The sequence below is a fragment of the Xiphias gladius genome, chromosome 15 (genome assembly GCF_016859285.1).
Source record: "Xiphias gladius isolate SHS-SW01 ecotype Sanya breed wild chromosome 15, ASM1685928v1, whole genome shotgun sequence".
NCBI classification, from domain to species: Eukaryota; Metazoa; Chordata; class Actinopteri; order Istiophoriformes; family Xiphiidae; genus Xiphias; species Xiphias gladius.
The window spans coordinates 16,464,517-16,487,202 of record NC_053414.1 but is presented as its reverse complement, the minus strand read 5'-3'; the positions used below and the strand labels follow the sequence as shown (position 1 = coordinate 16,487,202).

Genomic DNA, 22,686 nt, shown 5'->3' with positions numbered 1-22,686 from the left:
CTCGGCTTTTTCATCTAGCGCCATCATCAGGTCAAATTTTCCACTTGTCAAAGACTTTGGTTTATGACAAAATCCCTGCAAAACTTAATTAATTTCCCATCAACCTCAGATCTACTTTTTATTTAGTGCTAATTAGCATATGTTAGCACATGAACATGCTAAACAAAGATCGTGAACATGATAAACATTGTACTTTTTTAGCATCAGCAAGCTAGCATTGTCACTGTTGCCATGTTAGCATGTTGATGTTACCATTTAACTCAGGGCACCAACTGTGTCTACGTACAGCCTCACAGCATGGTTATAGATTCTTAGTCTTACTTGTATCTTACTTGTGTTGTTTTAATGGGTTTGGTGAGCTTAAAATGTTATGGTTTCAACAGGTGCAGTGAAGTTATTTTAAAGAACAACTTTATATGAGGCTCTTTGGTTGAATGTTTTACGTCTGTTTTTACCTCTGCCCACACCTATCAGTGATGTCACGGTGTACCGACAAACCCTGGAGTACGCCTCTACATCACTGCAGCAAGGTGAGGAGTGATCAAAAAACAAGCTTTAGTATCAGAAGTTTACAGTAAACTGACATCTAAATATCCCAAAACACAAAAATTAACTCCAATCTGTAAAACTTACAAAACTTAAATATCAGAAAACCTTATAATTTTATGGCTATGAGTTTCTGTTAACAGAATCAAATTTTTTAGGGCTTTCTGTGGCTCCAAGTCAAGTGCCTTTGATGCCCTGATGGTAAATCAGGCTCCTCAGAATGGGCTTTCCACTATGCTGAGCTTATATCATAAAGAGGCCAAAAATATCAGAAAATAAAGAGGCAATGACAATATACTGTAATGATGTATAAAAACAACGTAGAGACATACATAATGTCTTCTTTTAGTTCCTCCCTTTGACGTTTGATTTTTAGAGAAGAACTGTCACATTCAAGAATGATGAAATTACTTCATTTATGTATTAGGTTTTGAGTGAAAGCAACTTTTTCATAAACATGGAAAGTTGTTTGGTGGCAGTTTGGAAGATTAGCATGTGTTAGTTGCTACAACTAAGAACAACACAGATTGTGCTAGATCTGTGTTTTCCTTGAACAAGTAGTGTAAACACACAGGTGAAACAGCTGCTGATCGTCAAGCTCATGGGATCAAAAATAACAACATTTGGATTGGATTGGAATATGACAGAATCTCAGTGACAGTGAGAGCACAATCACTCTGCTTCAAAGTAAAAGTCCTTTTGAGGAAAGTGTTCAAGAATCAAGCTTCACAGTGTATCTGTCACTGTGTGTCACAGGGAGGGGAGGGAAGGGGGACAAACAGGATCTGAGTGTTTTGTGTTCTCTTTAGCTAATTTGGTTTTTATATAAAACTCCTATTTCTTAATGTTTGGCCTGGAGAGGGAACAGTTCATTACTCATTTCAGTTTTCTCATTACTTTCGTGGTTTGAGCCCTTGGACAAGTAATGAAAAGTCTGATTGCATAATTAAATACTTAACAGACAGAGACCTGATACCTGCATAAAGAGAGAGCAGGTGTGTGTGTGTGTGTGTGTGTGTGTGTGTGTGTGTGTGTGTTTACCTGAAGGGCAGCAGCTTGGGGTGAGTGTGTGTTTTTTCTAACACTCTTTTCACCAGATGTTCATTTTCCTCAGGATACACTGAGCGTGTGCAGTAGACCACTGTCTGAACCTTTGGGACTGACAGATGGAGAAAAGGACAGAATAAAATGAACGAATGAAGAATAACAAAATATTCTGCTGGCATCTTACCAGCAGAATAGTGTATATGGTGTTTACAAAAGACAGACAAGTGTGTTTGTGTCTTACGCTTGTCATATACAGTATATGTCTGTTTATTGAAATGTTCAACATGTTTTGTTATACTGCTTGAAAATGCATCTCTCTCTCTTTCTGTGTGTGAATGTGTGTGTGTGTGTGTGTGTGTGTGTGTGTGTGTGTGTGTGTGTGTGTGTGTGTGTGTGTGTGTGTGTGTGTGTGTGTGGTATACTCACAGGTCAGAGCGTGTGCTAATAGTCGTGCCTGCTGGTTGGACATTGTGGTTATTTTGCGTTGGGATACAGAACCGTGAGACAAGTCTGGTAATAGATCCCAGTCTGTCAACAGAATGAAACTTATCTAGCATTTTTATCATATTTGGGAAATTTCATGCAAATACACAACCTTTTCATGTTACGGTCAATATTTCTAGAATATTTTTTAATAATAATAGTTTGGACTCACTCTCAATTTCCTTTTGCGGTAGTTACTTTTCCACCCCCTCTCTACTTCCTCTATCCACCTTCTTTTATGGCCTAGCTCCAATGTAAAAAGTAAATGGCTGCATTTATATATTCCCCATAAATCCACAATGGTTCATATCGATGGAAGATTTCAAATGCATAAAATAAAACAAAAACAAAGTAGTAAAACATAGTTACACTTGCATCCAAGACTTGGCACCGTACAATGTAAACTTAGTAACCCCCGTTTAGCCAGCTAAGAGTCTCTGTTCTCGATTTAGGAGTTTTCACCCACTCTTCCTCCAGATCACTTCAAGTTTTGAGATTCTTTTAGCCTCTTTTGCGTGGGCAACATATTTAAGATCTACTCACAGAGTTTCAATGATATTCGAGCATGGGGACTGTGAGGGCCATTCCAAAAGCTTCAGCTTGTGTTTCTTGAAGTGGTTCATGGTGGATTTTGAGATCTGCTTTGGATCATTGCTCTGTTATAGAAGCCAGACTCTTTTCAGATTTAACTTTCTTGACTGACTACAGGAAATTTGCATCCAGAATTTGCTGATATTTAGTGGAATCCATTTGTCCCTTTATTTGTGCAATGTTTCCTGTGCCACTGGCTGCCACACAACCCAAAAGCAGAATATTTCCACCCCCAGGCTTAACAGTTGGCTAAAGGGGGATTACTAAGTATTAATTTAGTACAGTGTCACTTTTGGACAAGCCACAATTACTATTTTTATTTTTTATTTTTTTTTTTTTATTTTTTACGTGCATGAAATAAAAACAACAGTAACAGTGCATTAACGTTTGAAGAATGTTAATGCACAGAATTTTTAAATTTATTTCGTTTCACTTCAAAAATCAACTAAATGTGTCATTTGTCTAGGGGTGCTCAAACTTTATTTAATAACTTTATAACTGTATTTTGATTTGTTTTTCCTTGTTATGTATGCATCCACTGTGTCATAATGAATGAAAAACATATGTTAAAAGGACAGGTATTTATCGTTTTGTCTTTAATAACTGAATTGATTGTTTTTTATTGGGACATGAATTTTCCAAGCCACATGAAAATCAAATCACAGCACAGAAAACAAAGTGAAGTGGTGTGCTACATACAGTGTGGTCCAGCAGACTTCAGCGTAAACCTGCCAGCAGCGAATTAGAAGCAGCTGTCATTAGTTTTCATGAAGAAGTGCTGGGGAGCTTTTTCTTTTTGAAATGGACATACCTTGTCCATGCTAAAATGAACAATCACCTTTCCAATCACAAACTAGGTTTGCAGTCATGGGCAGAGCTTGATAGCAGCCATGGCAGACAGCTTTTCACATTAAAACAGTGTGTACTATACTTTACTTGTTGTTGTTTTGTTTTAATTTGGGCATTTTAAATCTTCCATTCATGGCTTTGCTTGAGGGCTCTCGCATGACCTTTGAGCCCTCTCTGCAAACTTTATGTAAATCTGCAGACTTTGTTGAGGGAAATGCCCACAATTAATATTATTCTAATATAAAAAGTGTGGCAGGGAGATTCGATATCAAAAGCACTTATATGTACTCAATGAGATGTACTCAAATTTATATAAAAAAGGAGCCTCAGAAATCAGTGGCCAAAGACACGCCAGTCCAGGTAATGTGATTTCACAAATCCCATTGCTCATACGTCATTTGGAGCCCTTTTTCACTCAGATACTGATCATGTATGTGACATTTAAAGTCTGTGATAAATCACTGAGCCACTCTCTCTCCCTTGTTCCTGCCTAAAATTACACACCTCCATGTTCACTGTGGATGGTGGGCACAGGGTCACTGAGGGCAGAGGATGAACACCGAGGATGCAATATAATGACTTTTAAACGCTGGATGGTAGCGTCCCACTCATTCAGACTGCAGAATGCTTCTGACAGGACTCGCACATCTATAGTGGGATGTGCAGGAACATAAGTGTGAACAATCAACAGATACTTATTCAACAGACTTTTAAAAAATATATGTTTTGTGTCTCCACTTAATACTCACTCTTGATGTCCATTTCTGTGAGTAGTTCCCGAATCTCTTCTACCTGTAAAGAAGTGTGATCAGCACCACACACCAACACTTGGCCTGAGCGGGCAGCAGCCACGACAGCTATGTGAGCCACAGTCACAGCTGAGAAAGACCCCACCACCAGGACGTCACCATTATTAAACAGCAGGGGGCGTAACACAGTCACTGCCACACACACGCTCCTGTCCTGCAGAGAGAAAACCACACACACATGCATGGATACACACATGTTATTCACAGAAGCATTTAGGATTTTCATTACAAAACTGTAGCCTCCAGCATTATAGACTGCTGTTCTGCCAATTAAGCTAATTCTGAGGCAAACATTTTTTTTAACTCAGTTACAGTTACACAAACTACAAGACTTTAAACTTAACAGGAAATCAAGCTAGAGTAAACGGCAAAATCTTTCATCTATTTTACAGCAGTAAAGTGTTATTCATTAATCTAAGAAGGATAGTTAGCCAACAAAATAAATAATTAACTGCATTTCCTCCTGATTGGATTTAACTAGGCAACATCCAGTGAGAATTTTGGAGACTTTTGTATTCAAAGCCAATAATTTTGCTTTTACTTACCTCACTGATGTAGTGTACTCCAATAAACTGGACATACAGACAACAAATGTTCTGTACGACTCACAGGCAAAGACAACAGTCAGCAGTAATCTGGCTTTATGTTCCTGGTGCACTTTATTTTTGTAAATGTTTTTCCCTACTGAAAACAATCTAGTCTGATCTCTCTTCTCAGTCTTTCAGGTCACATCCAACAATACTGACCTTTTCTCTTTAACTTTTTTTTTTCATTTTTAAGTCTGACCTTTTATTTTTACTCAAGTAGACTGATAAATCCTTGTACTCTATTTAAATAAAGAGCCAGTAAAGTGGCACTACTTCAGTTCAGTAGTACGTTGTAGTGTTTTATCCACCAGTCAGTCTTGTCCCTGTCTTCTGAAATTATCTTCAAAGACATGCTCCTGAGAGAGGAAAGCATGTTTCTCATTTGGGATTTTTATCTATTTTTGGCTCACACGCCACTACACACAGAATTCTACCTGTATGTTCAGTACATGTGTGGTAGCAAGGCTGCTGCGCTGGAGCCGAGCCTGAAGCTGTTGGCAGAAGACAAGCGTGTCTGGACAGAGAGAGTCCCTGCAGAACGTTGAGTCCTTGAGGTCAGTCATGTTCCTCACTTCACACAAGCCGGCGCTCTGCAACGCTTCACACACCTCTTCAACGCTACGGAGTTTGAGACACAAAATATGTTGACGGTTTTATTTGAAACACAGACATCATGGGGTCTTCATTTTCCTCCCCAAGTACAGGATATTTACAAAAAACTGTAATATAGTTACAGTACCTCAGTGACCTATTCAGTTCTACAGCAACAGCTACAGTAGCACTTTTTACCCCCAGGCCAAAGCAATGCTGAACCTTCCTGTCTCATTCACGCCCCACCGAACTTCACCGACCATTAACTTCGTACTGCAACAACATGCGCTCCTGTGCACCATGTATTCCAAGTAAATTAATACCCAAACAGACTGTGTGTGGAGTCTTGAGTGTGAGGCAAAGAAGAAAGGTGGAAAGCTATTAAATGCAAAAAAAAACCAAACAAAAATGACAGCATTTAGTAAGCTCAGTATGTTCCCAAATACAGGAACAAAGAACACAAAAAGGCTTGGGCATGATGCTCTTCCTCAGGCATCACCTTTTGGAATATGCCACCAAGATAACTCTAGATTTTTTCTCTCCACTATATTTGCACTTCTCTAATTTTAACTCTTGATTTACATACGCCAAACTGAAATTGAAAGCAAAGAGAAAATAAGAGCAGAATACATTTCTGAGCAAGTGTGAATTGAGTGCCTGTACCTGGCCTTGAGCGTATTGACCCAGGCGTAAAGTGGCAGATGTTTTGCTCGGTGCTGTTTGGTCCTGACAAGATCAGACAGAAAACAGGAGACACTCTGCAGATTCTGTTTAACTCTGCAGCGAGCTAGAGATGCTGCCAGTCTGGTCTTACACCTGTAATAAACACACACACACCATACGATAGCTAGATTCATTGTAAATATACTGCAATCACATAATAATCTTAGTTTTGGTGATTTCCATATTCAAGTCTACCTAATTTAAGAAAATTGCTATACAACTGATGAAACATTTTCAGAGCTGCAATATATAACACTCTTAAATACATGTTAACACCTAACATCTACACACACACATACACACACCTGTGCAGACTACTCTCCAGGTCCCTGACTTCCTGCATAGGCTTCTCTCGTTCCCCTGTTGAAAGTTCACGCAACAAAAACCTTCGGTCCTGGAGGTCAAACAGCATCACCATCGCCAAGGGCAACAAGTCAGCCGACTGCAAAGCAGGAAGGCTCTCATTATCGACATCATCATAAATGTGAGATCATTATCATTATCATAATCATTAAGGTCATCATCTGTACTTTAATCATATCCACTGATACTACCATTATCCTTTTCGTCTTAAACCTGCATTAACTGATAATTTGGCCATTTGGGGACGCCAGACACAAGCTATAAACACAACACTGACATACAGTATTATCACCTTTTAAGTTGATATGCCATATGCCTGTATGCTAACTGTTTGTTAGCAATCAGTTACGCATCCAACAGATACAGAGTGACATTAGCATTCATTTTTAGTTTAGTTTCTGGACATCTGATGAATGTAAATCTGATATTCACTCCCCTATTATCGCTTGTTTGGTCTCCATCAACTCCTGAAGGGAAACATCTGTCTCTATAGCTGTGTTCACTAGCTAATTCCTAACTTTGTTGTTTGATGCTGGGCAGGTAATTTTTTTTTAGAGCTGCTTGCTGTGTCTGGAAACGGTGCGATGAAAGCTTTGAGACTGAACCAGAACATTAAAGTTATGGCCTGTAAAACCAAAATAATGAGTTGAAAGATGCTAAAATGCTCTGTAGAGCTGAGGGGAACCGCAGAGTTAGGTGACAATTTTCTGCTGGTCTCCTTTCACATGCAAGTAGTCAAGTGATTTATTGTTCATATAACATACTGATTACAGGCAACATTAGAATAACAGAAGACGATAAGCTTTCCTATCTTTCCTTTTTGGCTTTCCTTTTCCTTAACCTCTTTTCTCAGGGTGTGTGTGGGAGTTAAAATATGTAAGTTGCAGTAAAGGTTTGTGTGGAATTACAAAGAGTTGTGCGGAAGGTTTAATAGTCACACTTGCAGACTGACTACCCATCAGCCCAGTCTCAATGTTCCACCCATCCCTCAATAAAGTCATCATTTACACACACACACACACACACACACACACACACACACACACACACACACACACACGCACACGCACACGCACACACTCCCCACATAAGCTAAGTGTGTCTCCTTTGTCCATGTATGTGTCATTGCAGTGTTTTATAGTGTCATTTACAGTCTCCCAGTTGGAGTTTGCGTCTGTCTCTCCTATATGCATCATTTGCCACCTATAACCAGCCAGACTGCGCACAGATCCGAATACTAATGGCCTTTAACTGCATCCCTGTCTCCCTCGCCAGCATTATACCATATTCTTGTGGAGCACACTCATATGGACAGAGAGAGCACAGCTACTTCATTTATCGACAGATAACTCCGCTCAGCGGAAAGCGCTGAGGTGTTTTTAATCACTTTTGTGTCTGTGACCACTCATGTCAAATCTGGTAGGACTCACAATATGCTGAGAGGTGAGGAAGCAGCTGTCACTGATGATGTCCTCAAGTAAATCTTGGTCTAGAGGAAAAAAATAATGTTGTAAATGGACAGAAACCAATATCAAAACAGCAAATGGATTTCATGTTGTATCTTAGCCATGCCGTCTCAGATATTTAGTATCACCCCAGAAGAAATGAGGTGAATGTAATTTTGTTTGTGGTTCTCAGCAATGAAAAAGGGACTGAGTGTCTGTTCCATGTTGGAGAGGCAGACTCACGCACTAATGGTTTAGTTCACCTAAATTAGTCAGCGGGGTATTTAAAGGGAGGTTGAGCGAGGCGTTGATCCTTTGTCAATCATGGTGCTTCAATAAATGCCCGCGGCTGAACAGATCTTTGTCTCCTCATTTGTCCACATATAAAGGCCGACGTGACAGTTCCAATGAAAACTGTTAACAGCATAGTCTATAGATTAGAGTAACGGGGACATGGTTTCTAAAAAGGGATGTTGCTGTTGAATTTTTTAAAGCAGCCTTCATCCTTTTTTTTGGGGCCACTTGGGAGCACTAGAACAACCTAAAAAGACGACACTTATGTATTATTAGCTAATAAAGTTGATATGGCTAACATTTTATTAAACAGTTGGCTATTTACTCATCCAGAAGTTACGGAGCAACATAATCATTCATTTAGAGTCTTGTTTCTGGCCACCTGATGAATGTAGTTCAGCATTCTCTCTTCTTTTAGCTCTGGTATGGTCTCCACCAACTCCTGAGGAAAATCTCTGGCTCTTCAGCTGATAAATGCTCCATTGTGTTGATCAACTGGTCTCTAACTGTGTCTGTCTCCTGTTTGATGCTGGCAGGGTAATGTAGAGTGGGTTTTTAAAGCTTTTTTTTGTGAGAACAGCTGCATACGGCTGGATGTGGGGTTGATGGGAGCAGTGAAAGTGAACCAAAACAAAAAAGTTGTGGGCCAGAAAACCAAAACAATTAGCTGAAAAATGCTGAAATGCTCTGTAGAGCTGAGGGTAATTGCACAGTTGGGTGATAGTCATCTGTGGGATCATTACTCCTTTCACAATATGTCGTTTGACCCATTGTTAATATAAAAGATATTTTTTTAATCCATTATAGTCCATTCCCCTCCATTGTATTGAGCTGGTGGTGACATCTCAGAGAGCAATACCTCCAAACTTGATCAAATAAAAACAAAACTAATGTCATGGCCACATACCAGCCACCCCCAACATGGGTGGTCAGACACTGTATGAAAAACTGCGCCTGGGGTTATTGTATGAGTCAGTACACGCACCTTTTTGTGTTTGTGTGTGTGTGTGTGTGTGTGTGTGTGTGTGTGTGTGTGTGTGTGTGTGTGTGTGTGTGTGTGTGTGTGTGTGTGTGTGTGTGTGTGTGTGCCCGCCCACGGCATGCACATCCTTATCACCTCCCATACAGGCATCTGCGGCACCTCCAGCTCAAGTAATTTGCAGTCACATGGAGAATAGAAATGTAGGACTATATACTATTTAATCTAAAGTCTGCAGTTGAAGCTGCTATTCAGAAGTGAATATTGGATTTGACACATGCTTTAGCGCCACTCTTATTCATTATAGAGATAAGGCTGCCTTATAGAGGGTGGGTAAGGTCTGTAGAGGTAGAAGTGGAGTAGTTCAAATTAATTTCTCCCTGACTTTATGTTTACCCATCAGTCTGTCCTCCCCAGGCAGGGTGTGTTGTTCTACTAGAAACTAATATTATCCTTAACTGCTGAAACAATATGAGTGACCTCAGAAATTCATACATATGTAGAGCAATCATACATTTAAGTGTGCTGAAAGCGAGTTGGTAGGCCTGTCTCTGTGTGGCTTTGTCTCCGCTCCCGGGCAGTGGTGCCTCCATTTTCTTCCCATAAGGCAGAGGCTGAAGTGTGACTGGCTTCTCCTCACGCAGCTGCTGGAAAATGGCAGATGCCTGCAGATAGGCCTGATCTGATGGAGCGGAGACTGCAGGGAGAGGAAGGATGAGGGAGACAAAAGCGGGTAAGGAATGAGATGATGAGGAAGTTTGTAAGGTAGATCATTGGAGCAAATAGGAGAGGCGAAGTAAGGAAAGGTCATGAGAGGAGGTAAGAGAAATTAGAGGAGATTTATTAACATATATTTAAGCTACAGTGCATGCCCTGACAAGTGAAACTGTTTATTAATGATGTACTGTTGGTGCTCTTTCCAAAACAGCAGAAGGTTTACATATTTTTAATTTGAATTGGCAGTGGGCCTTTTTTCAAAGTAGACATTTTGAGTTGTCACAGCAGGAGAAGCACAGGTGTGACCAATAACATTCACAATGGTTCTGTTTTATTCACGTCTCCCAGTGCACCGTGACAATGTGACAGTGAGCCGGTATGGGCAATACCAGGACCCTGAAAATGAAGCAGCTAAATGAAGTATGCTTCTTATTATTTACACCTGTGCTTTTCCTACAGGGACATATCAAAACATCTTTTGTGGAAAAGGCCTTTTACTAAAAGAAAATGGAAGAACCTGAAATTCCAACTTTAGGATAAAGTTTCATAATATGGACGGCTGCTTTGTTTTTTTCTTTCTGTATCATCTGGTGCGCACAGCTCACCTATAGGTGACTGCAACCTGATGCTACACACAGGACTACTTGAGAGCCTTGTCTTTCTTTTCAGAATAAAAGACCCTTGCCATTGTTCAGTGTTAAACTGTTGCTCTTATCATCATATGAATGGTCAGTGTAAAACCACACTTCTCTCACTGCCTCCTTGATAAATGTTAGAATATGAAGAATATATGTAGAAAGATTCAGAATCATATCTTACCTGGTGAAGGTAGAGTTGAATGAGGACGAGGGAGAGGAAGTGAGCAGGAGACGGGCTCCTTGTTGGTTGGCTCATCATGGTCTCGATGCGAGATCTCCTCCATCACAGAGCTGGAATTCACATCCTTGCCAGAGTCCACTGTAACGGAGCATGAATATGAGTTTGTATGTGTGGTCATGTTACACAAACAAACAAATAAACAAAGAATGGAAAAAAAACCCCCAGCAGCTTAAAGACCTTTCCTTTTTCTACCATGATCACAGCAACAAAACCAAACACTTGTCAAACTCTCCCGTAAACAATTTTCAGCCTCTCTCTCAACATTTCTGGCTGTTTCTCTTTCTTGCTCCTGCCAGCCTCTGTTAAACCAACGAGCATCTAAACAGACGCAAACATTGTTTGCTTACAGAGTTAAACCTGAGCCCTGCAAATGTAAATAAGACGCAAAGCATCAGTCATGGCTGACATGTGATCCACCTTCCAGTTTCACTGAATGACAGACAGGGCGGCTGTAGGCCGCTGTGGGTAACTGGACTCCTGCTGGTGCAATTAGGCAGCCGGTCAGATACATCAGCATGAATAAATAATGGGCTGCTGTCCGACCCTGGACAAAGGTCCACCTCTCACTGACCTGCTTCACTCATCTCATCACACACACACACACACACACACACACAGTTTACAGTAGTTTATACAGGTCTGCAGTTTAAACCAGTTATGAGGATATGTGGGTATTCGGTGACATCACTTGACTGGGGGATTAACATCCAAATGTTTGCAGGGACCACTAGCCTCTAATTAAACTGGATTAATAGAGAGAAACACAGACGGAGTGTAATCGGCTTTTACAGCACTCATCAATGTTTAATCACGAAGTTGGGATTGACCAGAAATGTGCAACGTGTCCAATAAAGCCATGTCAGTGCAAATGGAATAAATTAATGAATATCAAACAGCAGTGATTTAATGAGCGTGAAGCAGTTTCCTGTCCTCCACAGGAGAAACTCTTAAGTCCACTTTAGGAGAGCAGCGCTGGAAGAAAAGGCTACAGCAGCTTAGTGTAATCTGCATGGACAATGATGGGCTGTTTAAAATTGCATAGCAGGTCTTACCTTTGTCATTCAGAATCTTCCTCATGGGAAAAATCCTCAAAGAAATGCAGCTCAAGCAAGTATCCAGACTCTAACCGATAACCACAAACGGGTATTTTCTGCTCTGGAAGTATTTTCCTACTGTGCATTGGGTATCATACTGTGTCCCAGTGAACTAGAACCTTTCATACTCTCATCACCTCTTTGTCATGCATGGTTTTGTTCAGGAGCATGCTCCATAGTCCTGAGTTTGAAATGCCATGGCAACGATATGATAATGAAGGACACCTTTCCTCCCTGTGACAGATGCACAGTAAAATACATAATGTACTGAGTATAAGACAAATGTGATCATTTTTAAGTTACTATCATGTGTTGTAAGACTGACAGCTTTAATAGACCGGTTTAAATGTTGAGGCTCTTTTATGCTTGGATCCATTTACGAGGACAGAGACAGAAAGGATCGTGCTAGCCACCTGCTCTGACAGGCAATTAAAAAAATACCGTGTGTGTTTATGAGTGTGTGTGTGTGTGTGTGTCTGTGTGTGTTGATGTAATGTGTTGGCATATAGAAGGGACAGCCTGGGATAGATGCCAGTATACAGAACAATGTCTGGCATCAGATGTCAAGCCTCACAGGCAGCTCTGATTGACACTGCCCCCTACTGACCCCCGTCATGCGATACAGCACACCACAACGAAGTGGTTAAGGTGCCTGTGACATAGTACAACTCACAGCTACCACTACCAATGATACTATAGATAGATAGCTCGTGTTTTAGTTTACAAAGTTCACACCTGTTTGTGTTTCGCATGAAAAACATACAGATACACACAATATATACAATGTAGACATGGTCATATGTGCACATATACATTCATTCATATCCCTACATATACCTACAGGCACACCTTGACATGTACATGCATATATTTACACATCCTAACATAGTGTTCAGTGTTGTACTTAAGGCTGCCATGGCAGAAGGGACAAAGCTCCCATCAAAAACGTGCCTCTCCGTATAATAATAATCATACCTGTGACATACAAGCTTGTGTGCAGGTCACTGTAGGGATCAATATACGGGGAAGTCTGTAATGTTGAAAGTGTAGCACTGGTTCCCACCGTTCTATCGCACTCCTTCCCACAGGAAGTGTTTTAGATTAGCCAGGCGCTGCGTGAGCAGATATGCATTAATTACTACTAGTTAAAACTAACCTTTCACTCCTGCCAAATGTCGTGAAGGAGGTGTCACCCTACATGTCACAACAGTGTCGGTGGGTGGAGCTTTTTTTTGGTTGTTTATATATTCATGTTCTAGCATTTTGAAATCATGAATGATGTAAAAATAAATGCAGAAATAATAACAACGTGGCATCTCTTGCTATGCTTAATCTAAAAAGTTATAGTTATACCACTGACAGTCTTCAGTTGTCCATCTTCTGATTCACCATAAGGACTGACTTGGCAATCAAAACAGCTAAACAGGCATTATGTGTAATTAAGAGTCAATATTTTTCTGTTCTGAATTTCCTTTTTTTCGTTTAGCCATGCCTATGACAAAACCCCTGATACATGATCCATAATAAAATTACTTTTTTTTTTTTTGCTTCCTAACCCATCAGTGAACCATATTCCGTATTATAACCAAAGTTATCTACAAGCAGACTGAGTTGTAAAGTGCTACATAATTAAAATCACTCTGCCTTGCCGACAAAATATAAGTAGGTTAAAATAGAAATGGACACACATGTATGGTGCTCTGTCTACTTTTTCCATATTTTATGCAAGTGTGGTGTTCAACAGTGATCAGTCCTCTACCTCTTCTTTACCACTGAACGTCAGTTTTGTATTGGTGAGCGCTACAACGTTTTAACTAACATTCAATGTTAGTGAACCGCGTTGAATATCGTTAAGACATCGAGCCCTTTTCTCGCTTCGGGAAAAAAACTTGCTAATAGTCATAAATAGGAATGATCTTGCCCTGCCTGTAAAAAAAAAAAAGCACTTAACCTGATGGACATCTCTCTTTAAAGTGATGGCATAGATAAAAGCTATGTAATGTCAATATCAGACCAACAGAGGGAGACGATTTCCTGCCAGAGTTACAGCGCAGCCTTATTCCTGCAGTGTGTGACCCATTTCAAAGACACTTTCTGGCCTCTCTTTGATCTGAGTACTTACATTAAGAATATGTCAACCTGACTCTTCACATCAGTCTTTCTGCTGCAGTTCTGAAAAAACAGCGCAAGCACTGATGAACCCCGTCTCTTATTCAGTGGTAAGGGACTAAGACAAAGTTGATTTTTGTGGTTTACAAGTGCTTGGTAAGCTACAGAGGTTGCCAGAAAAAGCAGGAAGGGGTTTATCAGTGTGTGGAAAAAAAAAAAAAAAATCCTCAGAGAGCTTTTTGGGCCCAAATGAGCCTCACTTCTCCACGGGTGAGAGTACAGCTGGAGAGATTATCCCATCCAACACGCGTCATCAACGTCGCCTCACAACAGGGCTCCAGTTGCTCTGCATGGGTTGTGTTTGCGTGTGTGTGTGTGTTTGTGTGTGTAACAGCGTATTCAATAATCGGCCCGGTTGGAGACGGCGGGTCGTGCGGCCGTAAGCCGACCTGGAATTTTCTCAATAAAGGTCTAATCTTTACGGGAAGCTGTACAGTGCTGGAAGGAGTTTTTCTCTCTCTTTGTTTTTCCCTCTATACTTAATCAATTTACCTACACACTCACACCTTCCAGCCTCTCACACGAATGTGACTCAAACATTTCCACTTTTCTTCTATGTGTGTATGTGTGTTGTCTACTCGAATGACCTTGAGTTGATCCACTGTGAAAAAAGGGCCTTGTGTCCTACACTCTATGGCCAAAAGTATGCAGACACCTAAACATTACAGCCAAGTTTGACTTTTGGACAGCTCATTTCAGAGCTCTGGGCATTCATAACCTGCTATAACAGCCTCCGCTCCTCTGGGAAGGCTTCCCACCAAATATAAGAGCATTAGTGCAGCCGGGCACTGATGTTGAGCGATAAGGTCCTGGCTCACAGCTGGCGTTCCAGTTCAACCCAAAGGTGCTGAATGGGGTTGAGGTCAGAACTCTGTGCAGGCCAGTCATTTTCTTCCACAGCAATCTGGGGAACCATTTCTTCATGGACATGGGTTTCTGCACGTCGGCATTGTCAGGCTGAAAGGGGAAAGAACCTTTCCCAAGTGGTTACCAGAGAAGCTAGAAATAAACTATTTTCTAAAATATGATTGTATGAGTGTCCTGGTGGCTTTAAATTTACATTAGTGAGAGTTGTTGACGTCCTGAGTGGATTATTTGGTTCATTAATCCCTTTGACTCAGATCCCTTTGGGCACAGATCTCAAAAACCAAACGTACCCTTTTTGTTATTATGGTTGGTATGATTACAGCCTCCAGAATTATTTTGAGGCGTTGTAAATAGCTAAAGCTCAGGGTTTAAAAGATCGGGTAAATGTAGTGGTCGAGAGAGCATCCCATGAGTCTCTGCAAATATGGGCCTTTTTTGGTTCTACGTAAAAATTGACATGTGAAAAGTGGCTGTTTAGATTTATGTGAATGTAACAGGTTTTCTTTTTATGTTTTTGTGGACCAGGTCTTTAACTTATTATTCACTGAACTTCTTGACATTCTTTATTTCCTACACCAGGCCTTGATATAATGCCTACATCTTGCCATGTATCAACCCTCTCTTTAAAATCGATAAAAACTTAAATGTCAAGACAAACTGTTAGTTTAAAGTCTAAAAAGCCTAAATGAAAAAAATGTATGAATAAAATAAAAAATCCTAGGCAATGCCACAAAAATATGTGGACAGGGGTGTCCACATACTTTTGGCCACATATTGCAGAGAGAAATTTAGTGGAGCTCATCAGGTTGGGTTTGATCTCGCTCACTCATCAAGAGCCAAGTAAAATCTATTAGACCCACATCTTTCTCTCCATCTCTCTCTCTCTCTCTCTCTCTGACACACACACACACACAGAGCAAAGCCTCCTACATGAAGCTTTAACTGTTGTTGCAAAGTGGAGAATGCTGCTTTCGTGTAGAGTACAAGATCAGAACTGGACGAGAAACGTTGCTACATCACTGACAAGTGATCTTATTTGTGTAACATGAGGGGAGAGACAGACAGCGGGAGATGCACACACTATGTAACAGATTGACATTCAACCAACAACAAGATCCACAGTAAGGTCATTAACATTGATTAGAAGCTGGCGCGCACACACACACACACACACACATTATAAATCCAGTTCACCACCAGGTACAATAGTAATACGACCCAAGTTTTCCTCCTTTTTTCAGGTTTCCTCACGGTGTGTGTGATGGCTTGATCGGGTCCACTTGTTGCAGGTGAATGGATACACTGCCCCGTCTCTTTGTGTGTTATTGTCGGGCGTTGTGGAGTATCAGTTTGGACTGTTCCTGGGAATCTCTGCTCCCTGTGTCTCAGGTCTCTCTGTCTATTGTGTAGCAACCAGGGCAGGGTCTGAGCTGCTTATTGTGGGGAGTGTTTGCTTTTGTTTACACCCTGTGAAAACGCAGCATGTGTACAGTCTGCGTAAACGTCTATGTGTGCGTAAACTAAAAGTTCATGAAGCTATTAAATGATAATTCCAGTTTATTACAACTTTATTAGCCTTATTTAAGTGGTTTTAGTCATCAGTTCTATAACTATCAAAGGAATAGCTAAATATTTGGGGAAATATATATTAACTCTTTTGCTGAGAGACAGATGATACCACTCTTATGCCTGTACAGTAACTGTAAAGTAACAGTGGGGAGACAGTTATCTTAATTTAGACTGGACTGGAAGCAGGGGAAAACAGCTGGCCTGGCTAGTTTTGGCCATCATTTGTGTAACTCTTAAAAATAGTTTGACATTTTGGGCAATGCGCTCTTCTGCTCTTTTGCCAGAGAGATTGATGGCACTCTGGAGTCACTGCTGTCACCGCGAGGTTGACGGGCAACGAGTGAAGACGCCACGAAATGACTGTGCCAGACCAAGAAATAGTCCAGCACTTAACCCCCTGTAAGATCAGAGAGATTTAGAGGTGCTGCTAGGTGTATTTCGGAATTTTGGACAGAGACAGGCTAGCTGTTTCCCCGTTTCCAATCTTTGTGCTAAGCTAAAAGTCTGCCTGACCTACCATACTTGCCGTATTTGTACACGGACACACACACACACACTTTTCCTCAGCAATTGAAAATGATTGCTGAGATTTTACCGCAAATGCAGTGCTTTAGATCGCTGTGGCGATGATGCCCCATTTTAGCAGTTACTTTGATGAGCAAAGTGTTATCATAATTAAATCATACTGTCACCGGTAATTTAGCAGTTAATGCAGACGGATTTCAAAAGCCTGCACTGTAATAACATGCAACAATAATGTAACTTAAAAGCAGACACCGTTTTCACTGTGGTGGATTACTTAATTTAGGCAAGACTCTGCAAGTGGATTTCCATACTGTTGTTATTCATTTGAAAATATGTAAGCCGCATCTGCCTACACACTGTTACTGAAATAATGATGACTAAACACCAATACATTACATCCACCTGTGATATTAAAGAAAAAACTTTTTCCATCATCTGTAAACTCTGCATCGGACCTGTTATAGTACAGTTATAGAAACTTAACTAAATCTCATATATGCTTCTGTATTTTCACACTTTTTTCAAGGCCCGTGAGATCTGTTAAGTAAGCATTAAAGTCAAATGTATTGAGCAACACATCCAACGGCTCTGGCCTCCTCCCTACCAGAGCTCAGCCGCTGTGTTGAAACGTTATTTCTCTGTGTGAGCACATCTGACTCAATCTCAGTTTCCTATACACACACACACACACACACACACACACACACACACACACACACACACACACACACACACACACACACACACACACACGCACACACACACACTTGCAAGTTCCTTACGGGTTGTGTGTGTGCAGTGTGTGCAGGGACTTTATCTGAATGTATGTATGTGTATTAGTGTGTGTGTGTGTGTGTGTGTGTGTGTGTGTGTGTGTGTGTGTGTGTGTGTGTGTGTGTGTTTGTGTGTGTTGTTACTCTAAACAGAAATCCAGCTTCCTCAATTCTCTCTGCTGTCCTCTCTTCTGTCAGTTGGCTGACCACGGTTGTTACTGTTCAGCTAAGCTCTCTCTCTTTCTCTCTCTCTCTCTCTCAAACACACACACACACGCACACACACAGACACACACACATCGTCGCCTTGACAACTGGCCGTCAAGAAGACATCACACTCACCACGCACCTGAGATCAGGAAGAAGGAAGTTCCTAGCCCCGCCTATGCCAAATTCTGCAAGGAATTCAGGTAGGCAAACACACACACACACACACACACACACACACACACACACACACACACATACACACACACATATTGAACAAGAGGTGAATGCTGGAGGACTGGAGTGTTGAAACTTCTCTACATGATCAAACAAGTATGATATTGCCAAAACTGTAAGAGAATAAACAGGGGGTAGGGTGGGAAAGAAATATTAAGGTGGAGTACACCAGTTGAGCCGGTATAGTTGGAGTTATCTACACTGTTTTACTTTCATTTCAGGTTTACAACTGGATCCTGTTTAACAAAAGGGAGAAACTGTTTATATTAGACATTTAAAGTTTCATCTTCCACCTTCAGTAGTCAGTCATATCTATGTCATCTTCATGCTGACAGTTAAACACAAGAAATCTGAGAAGGCGAGTGAGTTGTTATTACTGAAAGATGTCATTACAGAGGGATCTACAGTGTGCGCGTCACTATAACATGAAGACAGCGTGTCATCATGACCTCAAAGGTGTATATATTTGTGAATGAGCACAGGTTGGCTTGTGTGTGATCCCCAGTAATAAGCATGTGGTGGATGTGATCATGTGGTGTAAGGTTTTGGACTAGGTGTGTAGGAAACTCCTTTAGAGGAATGCTGCTCTGGCTGCTATGATTCAGGTCTGGCTGTTTACGCACACACACACACACACACACACACACACACACACACACACATACACACAAAGATTGGCCAGGGCCACAGGAGGATAGCATTTCCCATCCGGAATGATAGGAGGGAGGGAGGAAGGAGGTGTGTTGGGGGTTTGGGCAGTCAGATTCTGGTTTGGTGAGTTTTAGGAGAAGGCAGTGTGTACACCATACACAGATCACGAGAGAAAGAGAAAGAGAGAGAGACAGACGGACAGATAGATAGATAGAGGTTTTCTGTAATGAAAAGAGAAGGAGGAGAGGACTAAATACCTGAACACGAGATAAAGTGTTTGGAGAGTTTAGGTTACAGACGGCAAACCTCCAGCGGCAGCAGCAGCGGCAGCAGCACCTTCACCTAACATCATGCAACCTTGACTTGAATGACGTGTCAGCTATGGTGTACTGTAAGAAAGACAGGTTTTTGTTTCTTTCTGGATGAAGAAGGTATTCTCTGATGTGTTTCCTGGGATCATTAGTGTGTTGGTGTGTTTTCAGAACTTTCTTCTGTTCTTTTCTTCTCCCTCCCTCGCCTCTCCCCCCTCCTCAGTTCTGAGGAATGTGGGGCTTATGTCAGTGAGAGTCAGGTACCGACTCACTAATTACCACTGCCCCCCACCCCCACCCACACCCCCCCTTTCTCTCTCTAGCGCTTTCCTTCAACTCCGCCACCTTCTGCTCTCTCCTCCACTTCAAGACCTTGTGCCCCCCCCCCCTCCGTCTCCTGCTGTTGCGTCTACAAGTGCTGTCGTGACTGGAGCAGAGGAGAGGACAAACAGAGAGGATCTGAGTCAGAATCAAAAAAAACGCAGAAAGGAGAAGAGAAACTCTGACTTGTCCTCTCTCTAACTGTATGTGTGTGTTCGTTAGACGTGTCTGAGTTCTCTTCTGATTGTGCTTTCGGGGACCTGTCATTGAAGAAAGGAGGTGCCTTGACAGCGATTGGGAGGCCGGAGAGAACCTGACAGACAAGCACAACGGAGGAGAGGAAGAGGAAGGGAAGATGAGAAAGTGACAAGCTGGATCTTTGCTTTTTGAACGGTGACTAAAGAACCTACAGCGACTACACGTACCCTCATCCTACAGGTTGGCTGGGAACTCATCATGTGTCTCTTTTTCTGTCCTTTCTGTCTGTTTCTCGTTTTAATCTCAACGTTTAACAGTTCTGCCATAAGGCTAGTAGAGGTGTATGGTGTGTTTTCTCACCTGGAGGACTAAGGACACACACATTCATACACACAAACAGGCACCGTCTTGTACACACACACACACACACACACACACACACACACACACACACAGACACACACACAGACACACACAAACACAGACAGACACACACACACACACACACACACACACACACACACACACACACACACACACACACACACACACACACACACAGTGGGTATCTGGAAGGACATTTCTTCAGCTGGTCCAGTGTTCACTCTGACCCAGCTGACTGCTGTAACCTTCACTACAAGGTTGTTGGTCGGCGACTCAATGTTTATTTTTTTTTGTGGGGATGTGTGCGTGTGTGTGATCAGTTGCTGTCTAGTCGTCGTGTGTGTGTGTGTGTGTGTGTGTGTGTGTTCGTTAGACGTGTCTGAGTTCTCTTCTGATTGTGCTTTCGGGGACCTGTCATTGAAGAAAGGAGGTGCCTTGACAGCGATTGGGAGGCCGGAGAGAACCTGACAGACAAGCACAACGGAGGAGAGGAAGAGGAAGGGAAGATGAGAAAGTGACAAGCTGGATCTTTGCTTTTTGAACGGTGACTAAAGAACCTACAGCGACTACACGTACCCTCATCCTACAGGTTGGCTGGGAACTCATCATGTGTCTCTTTTTCTGTCCTTTCTGTCTGTTTCTCGTTTTAATCTCAACGTTTAACAGTTCTGCCATAAGGCTAGTAGAGGTGTATGGTGTGTTTTCTCACCTGGAGGACTAAGGACATACACATTCATACACACAAACAGGCACGCGTGCGCGCGCACACACACACACACACACACACACACACACACACACACACACACACACAGACACACACACAGACACACACAAACACAGACAGACACACATACACACACACACACACACACACACACACACACACACACAGACACACACACACACAGTGGGTATCTGGAAGGACATTTCTTCAGCTGGTCCAGTGTTCACTCTGACCCAGCTGACTGCTGTAACCTTCACTACAAGGTTGTTGGTCGGCGACTCAATGTTTATTTTTTTTTGTGGGGATGTGTGCGTGTGTGTGATCAGTTGCTGTCTAGTCGTCGTGTGTGTGTGTGTGTGTGTGTGTGTGTGTGTGTGTGTGTGTGTGTTTCAGAAACTGGTTGAGCAGGGTGCCAGTTGGCCTTGGGTGTCCTGTTGTTATACAAACGAGATTTAGTTGTGTGAGCGTATAGATGTGTGGATGCACGTGCCTGTTCATATACTTTCCATTTGTGTGCAGTTACAGAATGTGTGTCTGTGTATAAAGATTGACGTCCAGCGGATTTTTTTTTTTTTCCAAGAGCAGCTTTCTCTCTGACACTCAGCCCAGATTCCTTACAAAGTCTACCAGATTATAATATTATATTTACAAGACTCAAATTTCTTCAACTGTAGTTTGGGGACTGTCTCTACGTGTCCGTGTTTCTTGATGGCAAAATGCAGTAGAACTATATTATGATGAACCTCTTCCTTTGACAAGATCTTTACTATCTAATTTAAGCCTTGCACAGTATGCGATTTATGGTTAAAAATAATGAGCAACTTCCCCCCCAAAAAAAACAAAAATGATGCAGTAGAATCCTCCCAAGCCACCAAATTTACAAAACCTGCATAATATAGAATTAGACTGAATAATAAATAGTATATAGTAGATGTAGAGGGATTTTGATTGCGTGGAGTTGCTGTGATGTGAGATAAAAGTTATAGTTTCACGTACTAACTTACCGTTTTTCTGAGAATCACCTGTGGAGACGGAGGACAGGGAGTTGCTGAGTGACTAACACACTCCTCTGTGAGTGTGTGTCTGTCACGCAGGCGCTGTGGGTTCATTACGGATTGTGCAAGTAGGTTCAAGAGGTGAACCATTTTTCAGAATGATACTTGTATCTCTGATGCCACTGTGTCACATTCCACAACTGCAAAAAAAAGGGACAGACAGTCGTCCAACACAGATTACTAACACAATTTATATCAAGAGTTTTTTTTTCTAGCATGGCCTTAGTGATATCGTGTTTGGGCCAGTTCTAGTTTCAGCAGGAATACAGACAGCATTAGAGAAACACAGGGCAACAGGGAGCAAAATAAAATATCTCCTTTGTTTCTTAACCTGACAAAAGTTAAACTGACTTTTTAAAGCAGGAAGCTGATAGAATATTATTATTCAGGACACCTCATGCATAAGGAAGAGAAACAGCTTGAACGGCATGAATTATACACACACACACACACACACACACACACAAAGTATATGGTTGTGTCACATGACTGTCACATGACCATCTCATGCTCATGATGGGGAAGCACAGACTCAGTTTAGTGTGTGTGTGTGTGTGTATGACAAAGCCATAAACCTAATCCACCAACACCGAAGCAGAAATCTAAAGCTGCAAAGTATAGAGACTAATGAAGCAGAGCGCGAGAGAACCTGTTAGCACTATTGTGTTGTTTATGAAACACTTGTAACAAGATCT

The 22,686-nt window shown here is 41.6% G+C and overlaps 2 protein-coding genes across 11 annotated transcripts in view; one reads left to right on the top strand and one right to left on the bottom strand.

Annotated features, from left to right (window-relative positions):
- LOC120800620 (putative methyltransferase NSUN7) overlaps window positions 1-22,686 on the bottom strand; it is a 31,572-nt gene that overhangs the window by 4,543 nt on the left and 4,343 nt on the right. The window contains exons 2-11 of the mRNA XM_040146851.1: window positions 10,844-10,981; window positions 9,822-10,004; window positions 8,020-8,078; window positions 6,532-6,668; window positions 6,167-6,319; window positions 5,347-5,530; window positions 4,266-4,479; window positions 4,021-4,164; window positions 2,020-2,121; window positions 1,588-1,705 (exon numbers count right to left, since the gene is read on the bottom strand). Coding sequence (XP_040002785.1) covers window positions 1,588-1,705; window positions 2,020-2,121; window positions 4,021-4,164; window positions 4,266-4,479; window positions 5,347-5,530; window positions 6,167-6,319; window positions 6,532-6,668; window positions 8,020-8,078; window positions 9,822-10,004; window positions 10,844-10,946 — 1,397 coding nt within the window. The 5' untranslated portion in view covers window positions 10,947-10,981. The remainder of the gene's footprint in view (window positions 1-1,587; window positions 1,706-2,019; window positions 2,122-4,020; window positions 4,165-4,265; window positions 4,480-5,346; window positions 5,531-6,166; window positions 6,320-6,531; window positions 6,669-8,019; window positions 8,079-9,821; window positions 10,005-10,843; window positions 10,982-22,686) is intronic.
- The window catches only part of rbm47 (RNA binding motif protein 47), a 32,985-nt gene continuing 30,876 nt past the window's right edge, over window positions 20,578-22,686 (top strand). For all 10 annotated transcript variants that reach the window (XM_040145665.1, XM_040145664.1, XM_040145662.1 and 7 more), the window contains exon 1: window positions 20,578-20,798. The gene's annotated coding sequence lies outside the window, so the exon portion shown is untranslated. The remainder of the gene's footprint in view (window positions 20,799-22,686) is intronic.